The sequence below is a fragment of the Miscanthus floridulus genome, chromosome 17, assembly GCF_019320115.1.
Source record: "Miscanthus floridulus cultivar M001 chromosome 17, ASM1932011v1, whole genome shotgun sequence".
NCBI classification, from domain to species: domain Eukaryota; kingdom Viridiplantae; phylum Streptophyta; class Magnoliopsida; order Poales; family Poaceae; genus Miscanthus; species Miscanthus floridulus.
Genome location: NC_089596.1, coordinates 77,033,414 through 77,053,128, shown reverse-complemented (window position 1 = coordinate 77,053,128; position 19,715 = coordinate 77,033,414). Strand labels below are relative to the sequence as shown.

General features: G+C 47.4%; 2 protein-coding genes across 2 annotated transcripts; both read left to right on the top strand.

The window, feature by feature from the left end:
* Positions 1 to 4,900: 4,900 nt before the first annotated feature.
* LOC136516570 (uncharacterized) lies at positions 4,901 to 8,525 on the top strand. Its single transcript, XM_066509997.1, has 2 exons — positions 4,901 to 5,257; positions 7,753 to 8,525. The coding sequence occupies exons 1-2, from the start codon at positions 5,105 to 5,107 to the stop codon at positions 8,080 to 8,082; spliced, it is 483 nt and encodes a 160-aa protein (XP_066366094.1). The 5' UTR covers positions 4,901 to 5,104; the 3' UTR covers positions 8,083 to 8,525.
* A 7,736-nt stretch (positions 8,526 to 16,261) lies between these two features.
* LOC136516569 (uncharacterized) lies at positions 16,262 to 18,669 on the top strand. Its single transcript, XM_066509996.1, has one exon. The coding sequence runs from the start codon at positions 16,381 to 16,383 to the stop codon at positions 18,136 to 18,138; it is 1,758 nt and encodes a 585-aa protein (XP_066366093.1). The 5' UTR covers positions 16,262 to 16,380; the 3' UTR covers positions 18,139 to 18,669.
* Positions 18,670 to 19,715: the final 1,046 nt, after the last annotated feature.

The window sequence follows — 19,715 nt, the reverse complement described above, 5'->3', positions numbered from 1 at the left end:
GCCATACATATTTACCTTGGATCATATTACTTTGTCGTAAAGTTTTGCCTATCTCTTTGTGAAGTACTCCCTCCGTCCCTTAAAAAAATACAATTCTGAAATAGTATCATGTTTTAGTATATCACCTTTGACCATAGATAAAAAAGTATAGATATTTATAATCGGCCCGTTTGCTGGTTGGTTTCTGGGCTGATAAGCCCGGCTGGTGCTGGTTTGTTGTGAGAGGAAAACACTGTTAGCTGGCTGATAAGCCCTGGCTGAAACCAACAAGCGAATAGGCTGAATATAAAATAAATATACTAAAACTGACTATATGAGATGTGACTTGGGCACTACTACTCGGGAGGAGTAAGATATTAGTTTAGAAGGTCAAGTAGTGCATAGGAAGGATACATTTTGATATTTAGGATCAATGCTACAGAGAGACGGGGATATTGATGAAGATGTTAGCCATAGAATCAAAGCAGGGTGGATGAAGTAGCGCCAAGCATCTGGTGTCCTATGTGACAAAAGGGTACCACAGAAGTTAAAAGGCAAGTTTTATAGAACGGCGATTAGACCTGCTATGTTGTATGGTGCAGAATGTTGGCCTATGAAAAGGCGACATGTTCAACAGATAAGTGTTGCGGAAATACGTATGTTGCGTTGGATTTGCGGTCATACAAGAAGGGATCGAGTTCAGAACGATGATATACGTGATAGATCAGGGGTACCTCCAATTGAAGAAAAGCTTGTCCAACACCGGTTGAGACATGTCCAACGGAGACCTCCAGAGGCACCGATACGTAGTGGAATCCTAAGCCAGGATGGTAACGTGGAGAGAAGTAGAGGAAGACCGAAGTTGATTTGGGTAGAGGCAATAAAAGAAGATTTGAAAGAATGGAATATACCCAAAGACTTAGCCTTAGATATGAGTGCTTGGAAAACAGCTATTCACGTGCCTGAACTTTGATTGCTTCTACTGGGTTTCAACTCTAGCCTACCCCAACTTGTTTGGAACTTAAAGGCTTTGTTGTTGTTGTTGTTGTTGTTGTTGTTGATAAAATAAATATCATTAGATTAATCACGAAATGTATTTTCATAATAAATTAATTTGGAGTTATAAATGTGAATATTATTTACTAAAAACTTGATCAAACATGAAGCACTTAAAGTAGCCCGCAACCTATAGTTGCATTCTTTTAGGGATAGAGGTACTACAACGGATGTTGATTTTTTTTTTTTTTTGGATCATTCAGTGAATCAAAACCAAAGTTTCGGTGTAAGCATATAACTAGTTCAGTACCACCAAAGTTTTGGCATAATTAATGTTCTTTTTCATCATATTTCCGTGTCTACGTGGAAAACCGAAATTGCATGATTATAACTCAATCGTCCCAACATCTTTATTCTAGCTTCGTTTGTCTCTGCTTTTCCATTTGCTGGACATTGAAGTTTGAATAGTGAGCTGATATGGTGCGTGGGAGGCAGCTTCGTCATGCTGACGTGTTACCGTATTGACTGGGCCTGTTCGGCTGGTATTAAAGCTAGCTGATTTGTTGTGAGAGAAAAATACTGTGGATTCTAGCTGATAAGCCGGCTGATAAGTTCGTCGCTGTATGTGCCATTTGAATAGCACCGTCCATCTTTATAAGCCGCTTGTACAGTGTTATGAGATAAGCAGATTGTTTGAATGTAATCTCTCCGTCAAAGAAAAAAAATACAATTCTCGTTTTTTATAAATCAAATGATTTAAACTTTGACCAAAACTATACAAAAAATACTAATCTTTTATAATACAAAATAAGTACCTTAGATTAATTATGAAATGTATTTTTTATAATAAACTTATTTAGAGCATAAATTTTAGTACTATTTACTATAAATTTGAGTTTATTTGACTAACATGATCTTATAATTATATATATTTTTTTGATGGAGGAAGTATCGAAAACCAAAAAAGGTTACAATGGTGGGTCAGCTTGTACCAACCCTACTTGTGTCCCTTTGGGAAACATGTATAAAGGAACTTGTTTAAATTTTTTTCGCAGATTCAAAAGACACGGTAACACACGGCCAAACATAATTCAACCTTGGAATAAGTATTTAGACTGTTGGCATGTATTATTATTAGAAAGTACTAAACGAAAAGACATCTCCTCGTACATCGGTTTTAAGAGAGCGACTTGGAATGTATTTAGATTGTTGACACAGACTATTAGTGTATAAAATGAAAAGTCATCTTCTCGTGCTTCTGTTTGGTATAGTTTATAATCCGTTTATGATCAAAATAAGCTGAAATCATCAACCAAATGACATATTTTTTTAGCTTATTCCAGACGCATTTATTCCTACTAATATTATTTATACTAAAAAGTACAAAGTGAATCAAACTAGTTCATTTTGATTGCGTTTTTACTTTATTTGTGCAGTTTAACTGGGAAGCATTTTCTAGATAAGCAAACAGGGCCTAAGAAAGGGTATTATCTGCAGACGGTGTAACATGCATCCTGCATCCGTAGCTTTGGTACGGGAAATACGACATCCGCAGTGCGCACAAAAAAGCACGTCATTTTCAGGAAACTCTGAACTCTCCATTGGCACACAAAAAATTGCACATTCCTCGGCAAGGCAACGTTTTGAAATGAAATTCTGCGCTGCCGACCACCGGACCGACGATGTGGCGCCCGACGAAACGCTGAGGAACACCACGAACCGCACGGGATAGCTGGAGCAGCATCCAGCAGCGGATGGGGCGCAGCACGGACGTGCGCTCGTCACTCGGCAGCACGCACCTGTCACCCCGTCACTGACAGCTCTTCCTGTTAGTAGACGACACCGGCGATCCGTACGCGGAGCGGAACGCATGTTACCGCTCTGATGTGCTGACGGCTGGCTCCCCGTCGCCGTCGCCGTCGCCGGTCACGGTCAAGTAGCTAGCCGCGCAGCCATCCTGCATTCCTGCTACTTGTACCTCGTCGGCACCCGCCCCGCCGCAGCGGCTGCCGTATACAACGAGCGGCCCCCGGCGCGCGTTGGCTGTCCAACCAGCGAGCGAGCGCGCGCGCAGCCACACAACCGCCCGCTCGCTGGTCGAAGTGGTCCCTGGCTGGCTGGTGAAGCGGGTGGTGGCCTGCTACGGGGAATGCGCCCCCAGCTCCACATCGGATGCTGACCTCCCCAGCGGGTCGACGTGGAGCGCGCGGCGCCTCTGCCTGTGCCTGCCCCCGGCTCCCTTCAGTTTTTACTCACCCGCCTATCGGAATCCATCCCGTTACGGATAGGATCGACCAGACCAAGCCAACCGATCCGAGCGCGGTGATGGCAACCACTGTGGCGGGAGCCCGTGAGGACGACAGGTGCCCGGTGAATTTCCAGCGATTCTGGCCTAAGATTCGTCGTGTGCCTCGGGTCCTAGCGGTGATTCCATTCCATGTACTCCCTCGGTATAGTAAACAATGCACAGTATTATAATTTTATATTTTAAGTTCAATCAATTATAAATAAAAAATATTAATACTTATGATATAAAATAAATATTATTAGAATAATTATAAAATATATTTTTATAATAAATTATTTTAGAACATAAATATAAATAGTATTTACTAGAAATTTAATTAAACGTAGACTACTTTTTGCTCCCCCGCGACATGTATTCGTATTCTTCGCTGGACCGAGGGAGTAGCCATTTAGCACCACCTCGGCTGCCAATAATTAGCACCACCTCGGCTGCCAATCAGTGCATCGATCGAGCCCGCTCAGTACCACCAGTACTTGCTGGACGTGACACGGCGCCTTTTTGTTTCGCAACAGTTGATTGTGTCAGTGCGCGGGTTGGCCTACGAGAACATGCCGCTGATGTCTGATGAGGAACAGAACAACGAATATGTTGGTCAGGCTGATAAGTGACGACCGAAACTGTTAGTTTATTTATTACAAGAGAAAAATATTATTCATTAATTAAAAAAAAAAGTATGATTTATAAGCCCAAGAGAACGAAGGGTCCCACGTCCTCCCGGGCGGAAGAGGAAGGACCGCGAGCGGCATGCGGTGCCCGATCTGGACACCTCCGTGAGGCCACCCTGGCGCTAGCGGCCATCGCCCATCGCTCATCGGGCCATGTGGGCAGCGGAGATCCCGGGCCCCGATCGCGGGTTCCACGACGGCTGGCTGCCTCTGCCTGGGGTTCGCTTCGGTGGCCGACTCCGCGCCGGAGCAGCCTCATCCGCTTTTTTTTCACCTGATCTGCTCGAGCTCGGCAGGGGATAATGCCGGACCCAGCCAGACCACCCACCCGCCCTTGGAGAGGACATCCATGGCGAGTCGTTAATGCCATGCACTCATGCCGGTGTAGTGTGTACGCGCCGGCGCGCATATGGTTTGCTTCCCAGCGAAGGTTGCTGCTAGTACTAATCGAAATGGTCATCATGCGATCCCATTCCGGTCATGCTCTGATGCTCATGCGTAGCATAATGCCCCCTCCAGCGGCCAAAGATCAGACGACAGACAACGAGCGGTTGCGGTTCAAACTCGTCTGATCCGAGCAACCGGCCTACTATCAGCCATGTCGGGCCGCATATAGGGGCTCAGTCGTAGCAACTAGCAACCGCAACTGCGAGAAGCTCTCTGGGCACAACTCAACTCTCACTCCACTTCTCACAACACATGAACACAGGGAACAAAAAAGCTATCATCTGACATGTGGGGCCTCGTCCCGTGGCGGGGATGAGGGCGCGCACTGACTGTACTGGACCGCGGCGAGAACGGAGCGGATTGCGAACATGTGCAGGGACCGCGCCGCGCCGCGCCCCCCACATTCGTGGGGCCCATGACCTTTCCGAGCAGGGATTGGGCCAGCTGCTCTGCCGGGCCCCACCCCCAGCCCCCTCAAACTGATGACACGGGCCTGGCTGTTAAAGCGCCGGCCCCTTCGTCCGAGCGCAGCGCCAGCCAGAGGCCAGCCGCCGCGACATAACGCAAAGCCCTCTCTCCTCTCTGCCCGTCTCCTCCATTGCCGCCGCGCGCAGCTCTCCGAGCTCGCTCGCAGCCGCGGCAGTCAGCGCAGCACAGCACAGCTTCGGGGCCTGAGCAGCTAGCGTCAGGAAGGAAGAAGAAGACCAAGATGGAGGTGGAGACGATGCTGGAGGACGACGTGTTCTTCGCCGAGCTCAGCAAGCGGATATCGCTGCTCATCACCGACGACGACGAGGGCGGCGCGGACTTCGCCGCCGCCGCGCAGTTCATCCCCGCCTCCGCCGCCGCCGCGCCCCTCCCGGTGAGCCTCGATCAGTTCCCTCCCCTCCTCGTCGTCTCCTTCAATCAAGCATGTGCATGCACGTGTGCTCGTCAGAGTGGGTGGGTCAGGCCCAGGCGAAGCCATAGCTTCTGTTGCCTGCGGTCTCGGAGCTTCTCGGTAGGTAGTTGGCTGTTGCAACTTGAAAACCAGCTGAAATCAAACCCCAGCACATGGCTGCAATTGCACACAACCTCACCAAACGGCGTGGCCGTTCGTTCCGCTCACCCAATACAAAGCGGAGCAAGAACAACTCAATCCATCAAGGAGAAGTAGAAGAAGAGGGCGTCTCGATCATGCTGGTCTAGTTGTGCAGTGGCCAACTAGTTGTAGGGGCCTCGGAGTAATTAGTACTGTAGCATCCGAACACCACGCGTACCTGGAGTATCGAGTATCTACAGGACACTTGCGCATGTGCATACGCGCAGGATTTTAGGAGGATAAGCATTAAGGCAGGCAGCGTACGGAACTAGAGCTACTCGCCGATACTCCCAATAAGTGCAGCTGTATCTTTCGTAAATGGTAGTAAGCAGTAGTCGTTTGAATTAGCGAGAGATTATAGTATTGAACACCTATTTGTGGGAAATTGACCATTTTGGAGGTACTAGTACAAATGCTGCCGCCAAACTCTGCTGCCCGCCACCGCCCACCAGCCTCAGCAAACCTATTTGGAAGAGGACCCAGCTGAAAAATCGTATAGAAAATCCAGTGACTGACGTGGTGTTTAAATTCAGGCTCTAAAGTCGAGATATCATATCGGGTGTCACATGAAGGTGTCGTATAGGGTGTTCGGATATTAATAAAAAAACAAATTACATAATCTGCCGGTAATCCACGAGACAAATTTATTAAGCCTAATTAATTCATCATTAGCATATGTTTACTGTAGCACAACATTGTCAAATCATGACCTAGTTAGGCTTAAAAATTCGTCTCGTAAATTAGTCACAATCCGTACAATTAGTTATTTTTTTAGTCTATATTTAATACTCTATGCATGTGTCACACATCTGACATGATAAGGAGGCAGATAGGAAGTAAACTTTAGGGACAGCGGCGGATCCAGGAAATATTTCAGGGGCTGAATAACACTAATGCTCGATCTTAAGTCTCAGTCCCCCTACACTATAGAAATTTACCTAAAAATTCATAGAGGCTCCACAGAAGGTTTCACTGTTTCGGTATGGGTAGGGGGGCTTGAGCCCGCCCCGCCTCACCGTTGGATCCGCCCCTGTTTAGGGAGAGGATCTAACAAGGCCTTAAATCTGGAGAGAATCTTCCGGTTCATGTGAAATTCCGGCGTCGGCCGTATTATATGTAGTCATGGGTGGCACATAGTTCTGGCAGTGGAGTACAGTAGCAGTACCATGCTATCTACTACTAATACATACTCCTACCGATCGATGAGTTGATCACACTTAGTCAATGACACCAGTACAGGAGATGGATTGGAACAGCTAATTTTGTGCGAGGCGTGAGCTAGCCCGACCAGGCGGGCCTCAGCACCCAGGCCCGTGACGTGCACAGGCGAGTGTCCGGTTGGTATGGATTATTTACTGTTTATGATGACAGTTCATGCTGGAAAATAATGTTCATACTGAAATATTGTGAGAGAAAAATACTGTTCCGGCTAAAAAAATAAGCCGAACCAGCCGACTTCTTTACCAGCCGAACACAGCCGGCGCACCGCTTGATTATATGCATGCTCCCTGTCCCCGTACGCACACGGCTATTAATTGTAGTACTATACTAGGAGTATTAATTAGCGTGGCTCCTAAGCACTCGACTAACAAGTTAACTAACTACACTCGATCGTTGTCATCACTACCCTACCTACATGACTGCCAAGACTAACCACTTGCGGACGTGGCTCCAAAACTTTTTATTAGTAGTAGTATACCCTTGCAATGCAACGATAATTGATCCACGCGTATTAGCGTATTTGCATGGCATGGCAACATGGGATCCGTCGTCGTCGAGTCAAGTGGCGATGGATGTTGCTTCGAGGCTTGGGGCAACCTTTATTAGCATTGCTTGCACACAACACCTCATCATGCCATGCATCATGCATGCGACCCGTGCCGGGCGTCGCTGTTGCTAGCTAGCAGCAGTACTATCATGATGAACGAACGGTGTTGTTGTTTAATTAATCCTCTCCGATCCGGCCGGGCAGCTCGATCGATCTGTGACAAGATCCGGTGCCCAAATCTTTGCATGCACGCAAGTGGTCACCCGTCATGTTCCCGCCCGGCTACTGATGCTATCTACGAGTAGTTGATACAGCTATCGGCCACGATCGATTTCCATTGTTTTTTCATTTCATAGATTTTTATAAATAAAACTTTGCCATGATCGCATCACATCATGTGCGACGGTGCGAGGCCTCGACACGAACCGCCAGCTAATTAGCGGCCTGGATTGATTGGATTGGATTGGCTCTTCTCTAACCAAAAAAAGAAAAAAAAATCTGCATGCAGGGGTTCGCATCATCGCGCGGCGCCCATGTGCCGTCGCAGCAGCAGGATTGGGGCGCGTCGTCGTTGCTGGCGCCACCGGCCTACGCGTTGTACCACCACGGTGCAGGCTACGCCGGGGCGGCGGCGGCGTGGCAGCAGCTGCAGCAGTGCGGCAGCAAGGGCACCGGCGTGTTCATCCCGCGGTCCACGCCCGGGTCCGCGCACCCCAAGAAGAAGGGCAAGAACAGGGGCGCCGCCGCTGCCGCCAAGGCCGCCGGCCGCCGCGCGGGCGGCGCAGGCAGCCGGGGCGCCAGTCAAGAATCGCGTCTGATTTCGACTTCTCGACCGTGAATGAACCAGAAAAAAAAAGGGAAAAAGGAGGGCAAAAAAAAGCACTACTACTAACTCCAGATGCAGTGCAACAACGTAACGAAGTGCTCGTCGGAATCAGCTGGATTAGCTTAATCTGTTTAATTAATTAATTAATTCTCAGTATTATTACTGCTGTTATTCTTATATATGGTAAATAATAAAACCATTGCGACTCCCCTGGGTTAAAAATGTATAATGTGAGCCCCAGGGGAGGACTGTGGGCTGCTGAGGCACCACCACACGAATAATCTCTGTGTGTATAGTAAGCTAGTGGTTGGTGGTGCCGCAGTTTTCTTCTTGGCTGAGTCAATTTATTAATTATTTTTTGTATTTTCCTTTCTTTCTTCCCCCATTTTTTTGTAACATGAAGAAATGAATTATGCGATTGGTGTACTACTAGTACTAGTGCAGTGCTAAAGAGAGTGGAAATGTCAAATTGTGCAATGATTGGTAACTGATGCCTCGCGCTGCGTGCTGATCCCCTTTCGTTCTAGGTCCAGTTTAGTTTGCAAAAAATTTTGCAAAATTTTTCACATTCCCCGTTACATCGAATCTTTGGACGTATGCATGAAGCATTAAATATAAATAAAAAATAAAACTAATTACACAGTTTAGACAAAATTCACGAGACGAATCTTTTAAGCCTAATTAGACTATAATTGGACATTATTTGTCAAATAACAACGAAAACACTACCATACTCATTTTACAAAAAATTTTTGCATCTAAACAGGGCCCTAGTGGTTTCGCTCGCGCCATGTGCCAATGATGGTGGATGGAATGGAATCACGCACGCAGCCCAGGCCGAGGTCGTGCGTGCATGGATTCTATGGTGTCTTGGGACATGTAGTAGTAGTACAGGACGCTGTGCGAATCCAGATCTGGGAATGCATGGAAGATGCTGCCGCTGCCGCCGCCCCCTGCAACATGGGAGGCTGTGCGGCGGCTGGTTGGTTGGTTGGTGACGTTCGTCACGCTGCGAAGTTCCAGGCTAGTGCTACGTCCAGCCAGCGCCAGGGGACACGGCACGGTACAATACACTGTGTCTGGTCTACTGGTTGGGTGCAACGAATCATAGCGTAGCAAGGCAAGCATCGTCGGTGCCGGTGCGGGGTGGATCCCGGGCGGGTCTCGGGATTCGAGCAAGGTCAACAGGTGTCGGGGCGCCGTGATTGGAGGACTCCGTACGTGCGGAACATTTTTGCCATGGATGGACGGCACGACGGCCGTGCTTGGTGAAGCCACAGAGAGGGCCTGGACTATGGACAAGCCGCGGACGCAGCAGGTGGCCGCTTCGCCGAAAGTTTTTTTTTTTTTTTTTTTTGCACGTAGTAGTACGTAAGCACCGACAACGGTCGGCAATTTTATGGAACATTTTACTTGTAACGGCAGCAACTCTTGCATTGCATGGGACCAAATCGAGTTTTCATTTCAAAAGTGGGGACGTCGTCATGACTCGTGAGCAATCGGATCAACGTGGCTCCGTGGCTGCCGTCAGGTCATTGTCGCCACGATTACCATTGATGAGAAAGGAGGCTCCCACCCTCCTGTTTTACGCATAGACTTTACTGGTGAGCCTATATGAGTAACAAGAAAGATGTGAGGGAAGAGTAGCACAAAGAGAAAAATCCCTGAGCGAGATTGGTAGCAGAAGCAACCATCATTTAGGGCACGTTCGTTTTGCAGGGAACGGAGGGCCGGAACGAATCCGGGCTGGAACGTAGCTGTATTTTATACGGCCAACTATCACTGGGAAACTTTCCGGCCGGAAATCAGAGGAAACAAACGGGCCCTTAGGAGCACCATAGTCCGTTTGCCGGCGCCGAGCTGGCGAATGTTTAAAAAAAAAAAAAACTTTTGCAGCAGAACGCAAGTGCACTTTTGTCATGGGAAGTACGTGGCCTTTCTCTACTTTTGTTAACTAACGAGATCCACCGCCTAGCTATCGGTGCATGTGATTCTTGCAACGCCGCTTTTTTTCGGCGGGGTTTAGAACTTCATTATGCCGACCGGCCGAGCGTACTGGTCTGGTCGGCCGTAAACTTCTGGGCCAGGCCGTCCAGACAGAATTCACCCGTCTAGGCCGGTGTAAGGCCTGCTCGTCTGCTCGGGCTACGTGCTGGGCCGATTGAAGATTAAGAGCATTTTGTTTCATTTCTCTCGCTCAATTGTTCTTGTTCGTTGGCAAGGCGGGCGAGGGCGACAAATTCTCCCTCTGCTGTCGCCGCTTTTGTTCTGATGAAGTCTGAGCTCCAGATGATCGGCGATTCACCGATCTTACGAAATGGCTCGAGCTGCCGAAGCACGTCGTCTCTGCTTCGCGTTCGCGAATACGAGGAAACGGTGCGACAACGCTACATGCATGTGTTTACTTTACGCGGCACGGACCATGATTTGCATCCAGCTGACTCGTTTCTGTCGGATACAGGAAGCTGACGTTTATTCTACGTTCTAAAATGAGCGGAATTGCCAGAAAACCCAGGGAAAACGACGTCGGCCGGCCAGTCGCCAGTCGGTGATCTACCTACAGACTACAGTTCTTTTGTCTCCTCGTATATGGATCCAGCAGCCAGCTACGTACTCGACACGGTTTCAGAGCCTGTGTATGGTTGGGATCGACATTGTCTTTGTCAAGGTACGTTACCACACAAGCTATCGGCTAAGGTCCCGAATAGGAATGTGAAACATGCACATGCCACGTTTGACGAGTGCGGGTGGACGTGCAAATTCCATCCCTCTGTGCATGCTTGCAATTTCACATGTGGGTGCTCTATTAGGATGATGATCCAGTCCAACCCGTGGGTGCTACACCTGATAAGTGCAGGTGTGGGTGTACAGTTTTTCACCTGTAGGTGGAGGCACTCAACTCGACATATTGAGCCTGCTTGGTTCGCGACCAAAATTTGCCATGTCAAAGTTTTGGCAGCCAAAAATTGGGTAAAAAAAAGTACCAAAGATTTGGCAAGCCAAATATGAGAAGTTGACAAGTTTTGGTAGGCAACCAAATAGAAGCTAAAATCCCATTATCATCCTTGCTCCTGAATGGAAACAGGGTTATACCGACTAATGAGTCGACTGAGTTATTAACTTTTACGAATCGATGCTTCATTGATAAATCTAAATATATATACCGACCAATGTGGAGTGGGTACAACTTGATATACCGACTGATGGTTCGTCAGAAATTTATACTGACTGATGGTTCATCAGAAGGGGTAAAATTTAGACGATGAACTCTAATTTCAGATCAGACAAACAAGTGGACAACCACATATGACCTGTATGAGAACGTTCTTGTGTTGTGTGTAAAACTCCACACCACTGGTTCAGACAAAGAAACCATCTCACTGGCCAACATTACAATAGAGGACATTGCATTCTTTATTGCCCGCAGTAGATCTAGTAACGATCCATCAACCACTCAGCACCGTATATATTCATTGAACCATGACAGGAATCGTATGCTAGTACCAGTACTAGTACCACGGAGGCGAAGGGAACACAGTATTAATACTAGTACTACTCCATAGTACATACTTCTTACTAAAAAATAAAGTCAATTTGGACAGCGCATGATCTTCAGAACATAATTTTAACTATTTATTTTTATAAAGATATTTATTAAAAAGTGATATATATAAATTTTTGTAAAAGTATTTTTCAAGACAAATTTATATATATGGTTTTCACATTTTCAAACTCAACAACTTTGACATGACAAATTTTGGTTGCGAACCAAGCAGGGTTGTTTGATTTATATTTCTAATATTTGACCAAAGCCTTATCAAAACGACCTCATTTTTTTTTATATTGAGGGAGTAAAAAACAGGCTATGGACCGTGGTCCACAACTATCAGGTTGCAATCAAAAACTAAAAGCTCCATTAAGATTAAGGCCCTATTTGATTCATGAGTGGGCAAAGTTTAGAGCCTCTTTGGCAGAGCTCCTGCAGAGGCTTCAGCATGCTAAACGCCTGTTTTGGAAAAGGCTCTGCATGGGGAGCCGGTCAAGAGCTGGAGCCATTTTTTGCCTGCGCAGGAGAAGCCTAAAAAACGAGCTTCGCGCGGCTCCTTGCTGTGGGTTCACGTCGTCTAGTGCGAAGGAGCCGTTTTGCCCAACGTTTTCCAGAACGACTTCAGCTTCTCCAGAGGAGCCAGAGCCCTGCCAAACAGGCCCTTAGTCATGAGGCTGTTTGATTCAGGAGTTAAAGATTAGCCATGTATCCTAACATGATCTATTTGTCCTTAATTAATATTCATGCGCATAACTAAAAGAAGGTATGTGGAGATAATGAACGTCTTTTGATAGGAAAGGATCACTTTTAGTCCTTTTTAGCCGAGGGGTAATGGAAAAAGGCTGGGCTAAAATGTAACCCTCAGTTTTAGCCCTCCTGTTTAGAATCATGAGGCCTGAAAGATGAAATAAAGAGGTGGGCTAAACTTTAGCCATGGATCATGCCTAAAGAGCAACAGTACCGGTTCTCTCAACTGTCCGTCGCAGCGCACCCCACTTTCTCATTCTTTGATTGATTCTTTCGTGAAACCACCTTTCCCTCCACTCACGTAATTAGGCATCAAAAGCCGGTGCCACTCTCTCGGTTGACAACGAGCGTGGCCCTTTTTTTTTTTTTTGAGATGCCCTTTTCTCGTTTGAAGAACACGGAAAAAATAGAGAATTTAACGCATCGAGGCACAAAGTGTGCTGCACTTGCAAAGAAGTGTTCGCTAGGAGTAGCTGTTTACCCGTGCAATTACATGCGTACGGACGGTTGTATATAAAAAGAAAGAGGCGAAACAGTCCGCTTGTTTGCCAACCGTGCTGCCATCGTGATCTGCCGAACTTTCCTTCCATTCCATTCCGTCTGCATGCAATGCAAGAACCACTTGCCAGCGGGTCAATCTGTCACTGTACGACCTTGCCACGGGCTTAGCCAACCAACCCCGGACCCACCACATGAATGCGCGAACCGACCATTGGGAGCTGAAAAAAGAGCAATCGGTACAGCTCGTTAAGAAACGAACAACCACTTCACAGCGAGAAATTTGGATGTCTGACCCTCAGCGGCCAGCAAAAACACCCGACACGGACAACCTAGCCGCGTTTCTTGGCAGTGGCAGCTCAAGCAGCTGGGGCAGCAGCACGACACGGCGCCACCTGCCGCGCACCGATCTCCATTGATGCGCCGTGGCACCGTGAGTGAGGCCCCCGGCAGATCAGCAGGAGCCAGGAGGCGAGGCGCACACCGCACACCACCCAAGGAAAGGAAAAGGATTTGTGCGATGAGTCGGCCAGACAGTGAGACAGCCACGCAGGTGGAGGTGGGTCGTCGTCTCCTACCCTCGAGTCCCCGCTTCGGGCTTCGGCCGTCCCCGCCTCGGTCCTGGACGGGGGAGAGAGCATGAGCAAGCGAACCAGACAGACAGCGCGGGCCCAGCACCGCCTGAGAAGGGAGGCGGTGCGTGCTGGGACCCCGCCACGTGATCGCAATCGCATAGGATCCTCTGCGTCCGCCGCAGAATTAGTCGAACTGTAGTAGAAGAGATGCCGCAACGGAAGCCGGCTGGCTCATCATTCCGTCGTCATCGTCGGTACTCATAGTCCGTATCCGGCGGCTGAAGATTTCGCAGGATCATTGCCCGGGGAAAGAGGACGAGAGAAATGGGGGGTGCCCGGACTTGATCACGAGCATGTCCACGGTCCACCAAGGTCCTCCTATGTGGGTCAAAGAATTTGGAAAGGAATTTTTAAGGCTTTCTTTAAAAAGCAAGATTTGTTGTCGTTGCTAAGTTGTTTTTTCTGCAAAAAATAAAATTGGTTTCTACAAAAATTTCTTAGGAAAGGAATCACGTTGTAGTGTTTGGAATAAAGGAAAGTTGAGAAACAATAGTAGTGCACAACATATAGAAAATAAAGCATCCACTATAACTCGAAAAAAATCTTTGCTCTCTCTATATATATGCTTGCTCATGTTCTTGTATTTTTTTTTCTCTACTACGGGACTGATTGGTTGGCTTCCAAAATATGTCAAGCCATGATTTTGGCTATTGTTTGATTTGCTAGCAAAACTTGCTAACCTCTCACATTTGGCTTGCCAAATCCATGGCAAATTTTTTACCTAACTTTGACTTGCCAAATCTTTGGCATGACAAATTTTGGCCGCAACCCGATCATACCCTATATTCCAAACAACTCAAAATATCGAGTCCCGTGTTTTGAAATCTTATAGTTTTCACTATTAAATTAACTCTATCTTATTTGTGCATTTTTTTTCTATTGCTCTGCTTTGTATTCCTTTGTTGCAAACAGTCCCTAATAATAATAGAGATATTAAGTTAATCTAACATTATTTTTATAAATATTGAGAGAGTTGCTATAGCTGTACCTGATATATCTCCTCCAATATTCATATTAAAGTGGACCCACAGCTGTGTAGAAAAAATGACTTAAAAAAAGTGATGGTTGGGATGAGCCTCATGCTGCTAGAGAGTTACAACTCTCCTTTATTTAAGAGGAGATGAGAAACATGTTGGCGGTCACTAAAAAAGAGGTATCAGGAGTCTGTTGGATTAAGAAAGAAACATGTTAGCTTTTAATGTTAGAAGTATTAGAAAAATGTTGGAGATGTTCTTATCTGAACGCAATTCAGCAATGCATCACAACGGAGCGACGTTTTCAAAGGCCTGTTTGAATGCAAAAACAAACAACATGTTTAAGTTATTCTTAATTACCACCTTAGACTAGCTAATGAGCTAGCGAGAATAACTAGTCTCACTAAGGAGGTGAAAATAGTTTAGATATTTTCCAACTAATAGAAAGGCTTCAGTACCCTATAATGAAACATACTATATGTAAATACAAAAATTCAATATCCCTATTTATGTCCCAATACTCAAATTAGTATATATATATATACATATACATACATATATATATATATATATATATATATATATATATATATATATATATATATATATATATATATATATTATAATATCAACATCCTTTCATATTTTATCCAAATTATTTGTAATTCAGTTAATTCTATGAAATATTATAACTATCTTTATTCCTTAACCTAAATAATTGTCGTAAATTTATAGAAAATATATGCAACATTTGTATCTCTATATCAATGTATTACGAAAATAAATTCAACGATCTATTTAATAATATTAATTTTGTATTATAAATATTACATTAATATTTCTTATATATATTTAGTTAAAGTTGTTTATCGGGAAGCGAAAATGATATTTATTTAGTGAATGAGGGATTATATATCCCTGTTCAAATCCAATCCGTTTATCGTGCTCCCATGCCTTCGGCCCATCACCCGTGTTTTAAAGACAGACAGGCTCCACACGTATAGCATGTTCGGCTGGGGCTAAAACGATCAGATACGATCGTAGATTATTACTGCTGGCTGGTTTGGTGTGAGAGAAAAATGTTGTTCTAGCTGAAAATTTACGATCGTTTACGACCAAACGAACAGCCCGATAATAGGCAATCAATTTAGTTATGGCCCAACTGTAATCGTTCAGCCATCGATTTCAATCAGACAATCTTTCGAACAATATTGAATCAGCTGAAACCAGTCAGGGCCTTGGCCGTTCGGCTTGACTTGTGTCGCTTGTCTCAGCTTATTTTAACTTAATTTCTCTCACAGAACACCGTTGAATCCACTAAAAACAGCTGGTACACAGTAGTTGTGTGAACCAGCCGAACGCTGTATTTCGGGTGTCAAAAAACACATTCCTTGCATTTCCGGTGTGCCTTTATCATCACGCCCAGTCTGACCTGACCTGCGTCGGCGTCGTCCAGACCAGCAACGCCTTGTTTAGATAGTTTTTTCACTCTCTCTTCATCACATCAATTTTTAGCCATTTGTATAGAGCATTAAATATAGGTAAAAAAAATAACTAATTGCACAGTTTAGTTGGAAATCACGAGATGAATCTTTTGAGCTTAGTTGGTCCACGATTAGACAATATTTATCAAATAAGACGAAAATGCTACTATTCATCGGGTTGAAATTTTTTTCAATCTAAACAAGGCCCAAGTCCAAAAAAAAAAAAAAAAAAAAAAAAAAAAAACAAGCGGCAAGCGAAAACCTCGGCCGCTTGCGTTCGCCTCGCCACCATCCCAATCCGGCAAATCCCATCCGACCCAGCGCCCCCCTGCTCCCCGCCCCGCGCGAGCAGCGCCCTCGCACACGCGGACGCATGCGAGGCCACACCGCGCCTAGCTAGCCCCAAGTAGCAACCCCGCCCGGCAATGTCGCCGCCCCACTCGGCGCCCCACCACCTACCCCTCGCCGCCGGGGACGCCAAGAAGCAGCCACACCTCGGGGCCAACCCCACCCCCAACAAGAAGGCCTCCTGCTTCGGCGGCGGGGGCGACCACCACCCCAAGAAGCCCGGCCCCTCCGCAGCCAAGCTCGCGCTCGCGTCCTTCCTCGCCGTCATCCTCCTCCTCGCCGCCGACGCCTCCCTTACCGGCGCCGGCGCGCACCGCCGCCTGCGGCAGCAGTACCTGCATTACGTCGGCGTCGGCGTTGGCGGCACCGACTCGCTCTCGTGGCTCTCCGTGCCGGACCGCCCCAACTTCACCGACGACCTACTCGCGCGGTGGCTCGCGCCCGGGGGCTCCCCGTGCCGGGACGCGCGCACGGCGAACATCTCCGTCGGGATTCTCGACGACGCCGCGGCGAGGGGGGAGGCCACCACTCTCGGCGCGGGCCAGATCCACGAGGTCACGTTCTGGGCGCTGGACGAGGCCGGGCAGCGCCGCTGCCTCGGCGGGGACTACTTCGAGGTCGACCTCTCCGGGGACGCCTGGAAGTCGCGGCCCCCCATCGTGGACCATGGCGACGGCTCCTACTCCTTCCGCCTCCAGGTCGCGCCGCGCTTCGCCGTGGGGGAGTTCCGCCTCACCGTCGTCCTCCTCTTCCGCAGCTTCGAGGGGCTCAAGTTCTCCTCCTCGAGGTTCAAGTACCGCGCCGAGCTGCGCCGCATCCCCCTCCTGTTCCGACCGGACAAGAACGCGTCCCTGCCGGCGCTGGAGACGTGCCGCGCCGCGGACTTCTCTCGCGATGTCTGGTCGGGACGGTGGACGCGGCTTGCCAAGAACGACAACTGCGAGGACGTCGACGCCGCGGGGCGGTACCGGTGCCTGGAGCCGGACCACCCGTGCGAGGCACCGTGGTGCGACGGGCCGCTCGGCGCGCTGGAGAGCAACGGCTGGGTGTACTCGGCGCACTGCTCCTTCAAGCTCTTTGCGGCCGATGTGGCGTGGCGGTGCCTTGACGGCAAGTGGGTCTTCTTCTGGGGCGACTCCAACCACGTCGACACCATCCGGAACCTCCTCACCTTCGTCCTCGGCATCACGGATACGTCTGCCGTGACGCGCCGGTTCGATGCAGTGTTCACCAATCCCAGTGGCGGGGCAGAGACTGTGAGGATCACGAGCATCTTCAACGGCCACTGGAACATGAGCATGAACTATCTCGGCTTGCATTCCCTCCGGAACAGAGGGTTCCGGCAGCTCATCCGGTCCTACTTCATGTCGGGTGATCGTGTCCCAGACGTCGTGGTTCTGAACTCTGGCCTGCACGATGGCTGCTACTGGACCAGCGTCCGCGCCTACACGCAGGGTGCGGATTTTGCAGCACAGTTCTGGTCCGGAGTCATGGACAAAGTCCGGGCTCGTGGGCATGCAGTGCCTAGGGTGTTCTACCGGGCGACGATTGCCACTGGGGGCTATGCTAGGGACCTGGCATTCAATCCAAACAAGATGGAGGCGTTCAATGGTGTGCTCGTTGAGAAGATGAGGCAGTACGGGGTGCTCACTGGTGGAGTGATCGACAATTTTGACATGACATTCCCATGGCACTACGACAACCGTTGCAATGACGGTGTGCACTACGGGCGTGCACCAGCGAGGCTAGTGTGGCGGGATGGCAAGATCGGGCACCAGTACTTCGTGGACCTGATGCTGGGGCATGTGCTCCTCAATGCCATCTGCAATGGATGAGAATTGCTGGTTACATGTTCTGTAAGTTTCTGGTGCTCCAATTGTGTAAGCTGAAATAGGATGGTTAGGGGACTCAATTTGTGGTGATGAGATATCGACACTTGGGTAGTGCAGTACGCGTGTAAATCTGATGGAGGCAGAGGGCGTGGTTTAGCTGGAGCAATTTGTATGGTAAAACATTTGATCTCTCAGCTAAGTGTATTGGCCTGATCTTGCTCAAGCAAGGAAGATCGAGTCCGGTCAGAGCTAGTGATGAGTGAAAATCAGGCGCATGTAAATATATATAGCATGACTATTTGAGAACATTTAGTGCTGCACAAAATTATGTAGGTCCAGTTATATTGTTCAGTGCTAGTTTGCTTCCTTATTAATGTTCAGTTCTGTTCATTGTTCTTTGTGATTGTGTCTTGCAACTATCAGGTATGCAAATATAGAAATGTTAACTGCTGGAGTGGTTTGCTGATGTTTCTTTGTGTGCTCCAGTTTGATGTGTTTTAGGTAAATAAAGCAAGGCATGTGATATGCAGAAAAGGCAGACAATGGAATTACTTTTTTGAGTGCAAAGGGTAGTGATCAGAAATGTGATTGTAAAGCTTATGTGTTACTACTACTATAAATTTCGTGATGCCGTCGCAGTCTTACAATCTGGAAAGGGGCCTTTTTCTGATCTAAAGTTGGGTACTCTTAGCAACATGCTAAAAACATCATATTATTGCCAACAATCCCTGTTCGCTTAACTTATCAGCACAGCTTATCAGTCCTGGCACAGTGTTTTGCTCTCACAACAAATAAGCATCAGCTGGCTTATTAGCCAAATTTCAGCGAAACGATGGTCAGTAAATGTATTCAGTTTGTTTCAATATTCGTCGTTTTGACTTAAGATGCAAACAAGCAAGTAGAGTAGAAAACGAACACACATGGTGCCGTATTCTTCGGGTGTTGTTTATACACATGTCCCCATTTGGTGTTTCGAGTTAAGCAACAGTGATGAGTGGAGAATGGTCAAATGAACCGGTGTCTTGCTTTGTGTGCACTTCAGTACTTCAGTCTTGCTTCGTTCAAGAGCATGATTTGAGCCCACGGGTAGGCATTGCCTGCGGTATCGATATTGTTGCCCTGTCTATTCGGGCTTGTTTGGAACTTTGGATTATAAGTCATGGCTGAAAGTATTGTTGGTTGATTTGGTGTGAGAGAAAAATATTGTTCGTTGACTGATAAGTCATAACTTATAAGCCAAATACAAACCAAGCTAACATGCTGCATGTTGCCCCCCGCTGCCCTGAACACGAATCTTGCTGCGTGCCACTTGCAGTCTAGTCTCATAAACTACTATTTCAGAAGGGCAGAGCTTATTCCAGTGCTATGACTTGTGACCAGAAACATGAACCCTGTGTATTTCCCAGTTTTCTAGTACGGGACTACCTTAAGCAAACCTTTTCTGAATCCGCAGTCGAAAAGCTTTGGCAAACATGCGACTAGCATAGTTGCATCAGATGACTGTGAAACATACAGCAAGGCAGGTTCTCTTTTTGCTCAAACAAAGGCCAAATTCAGCAAATCCAAATTCAGTTGGCTCA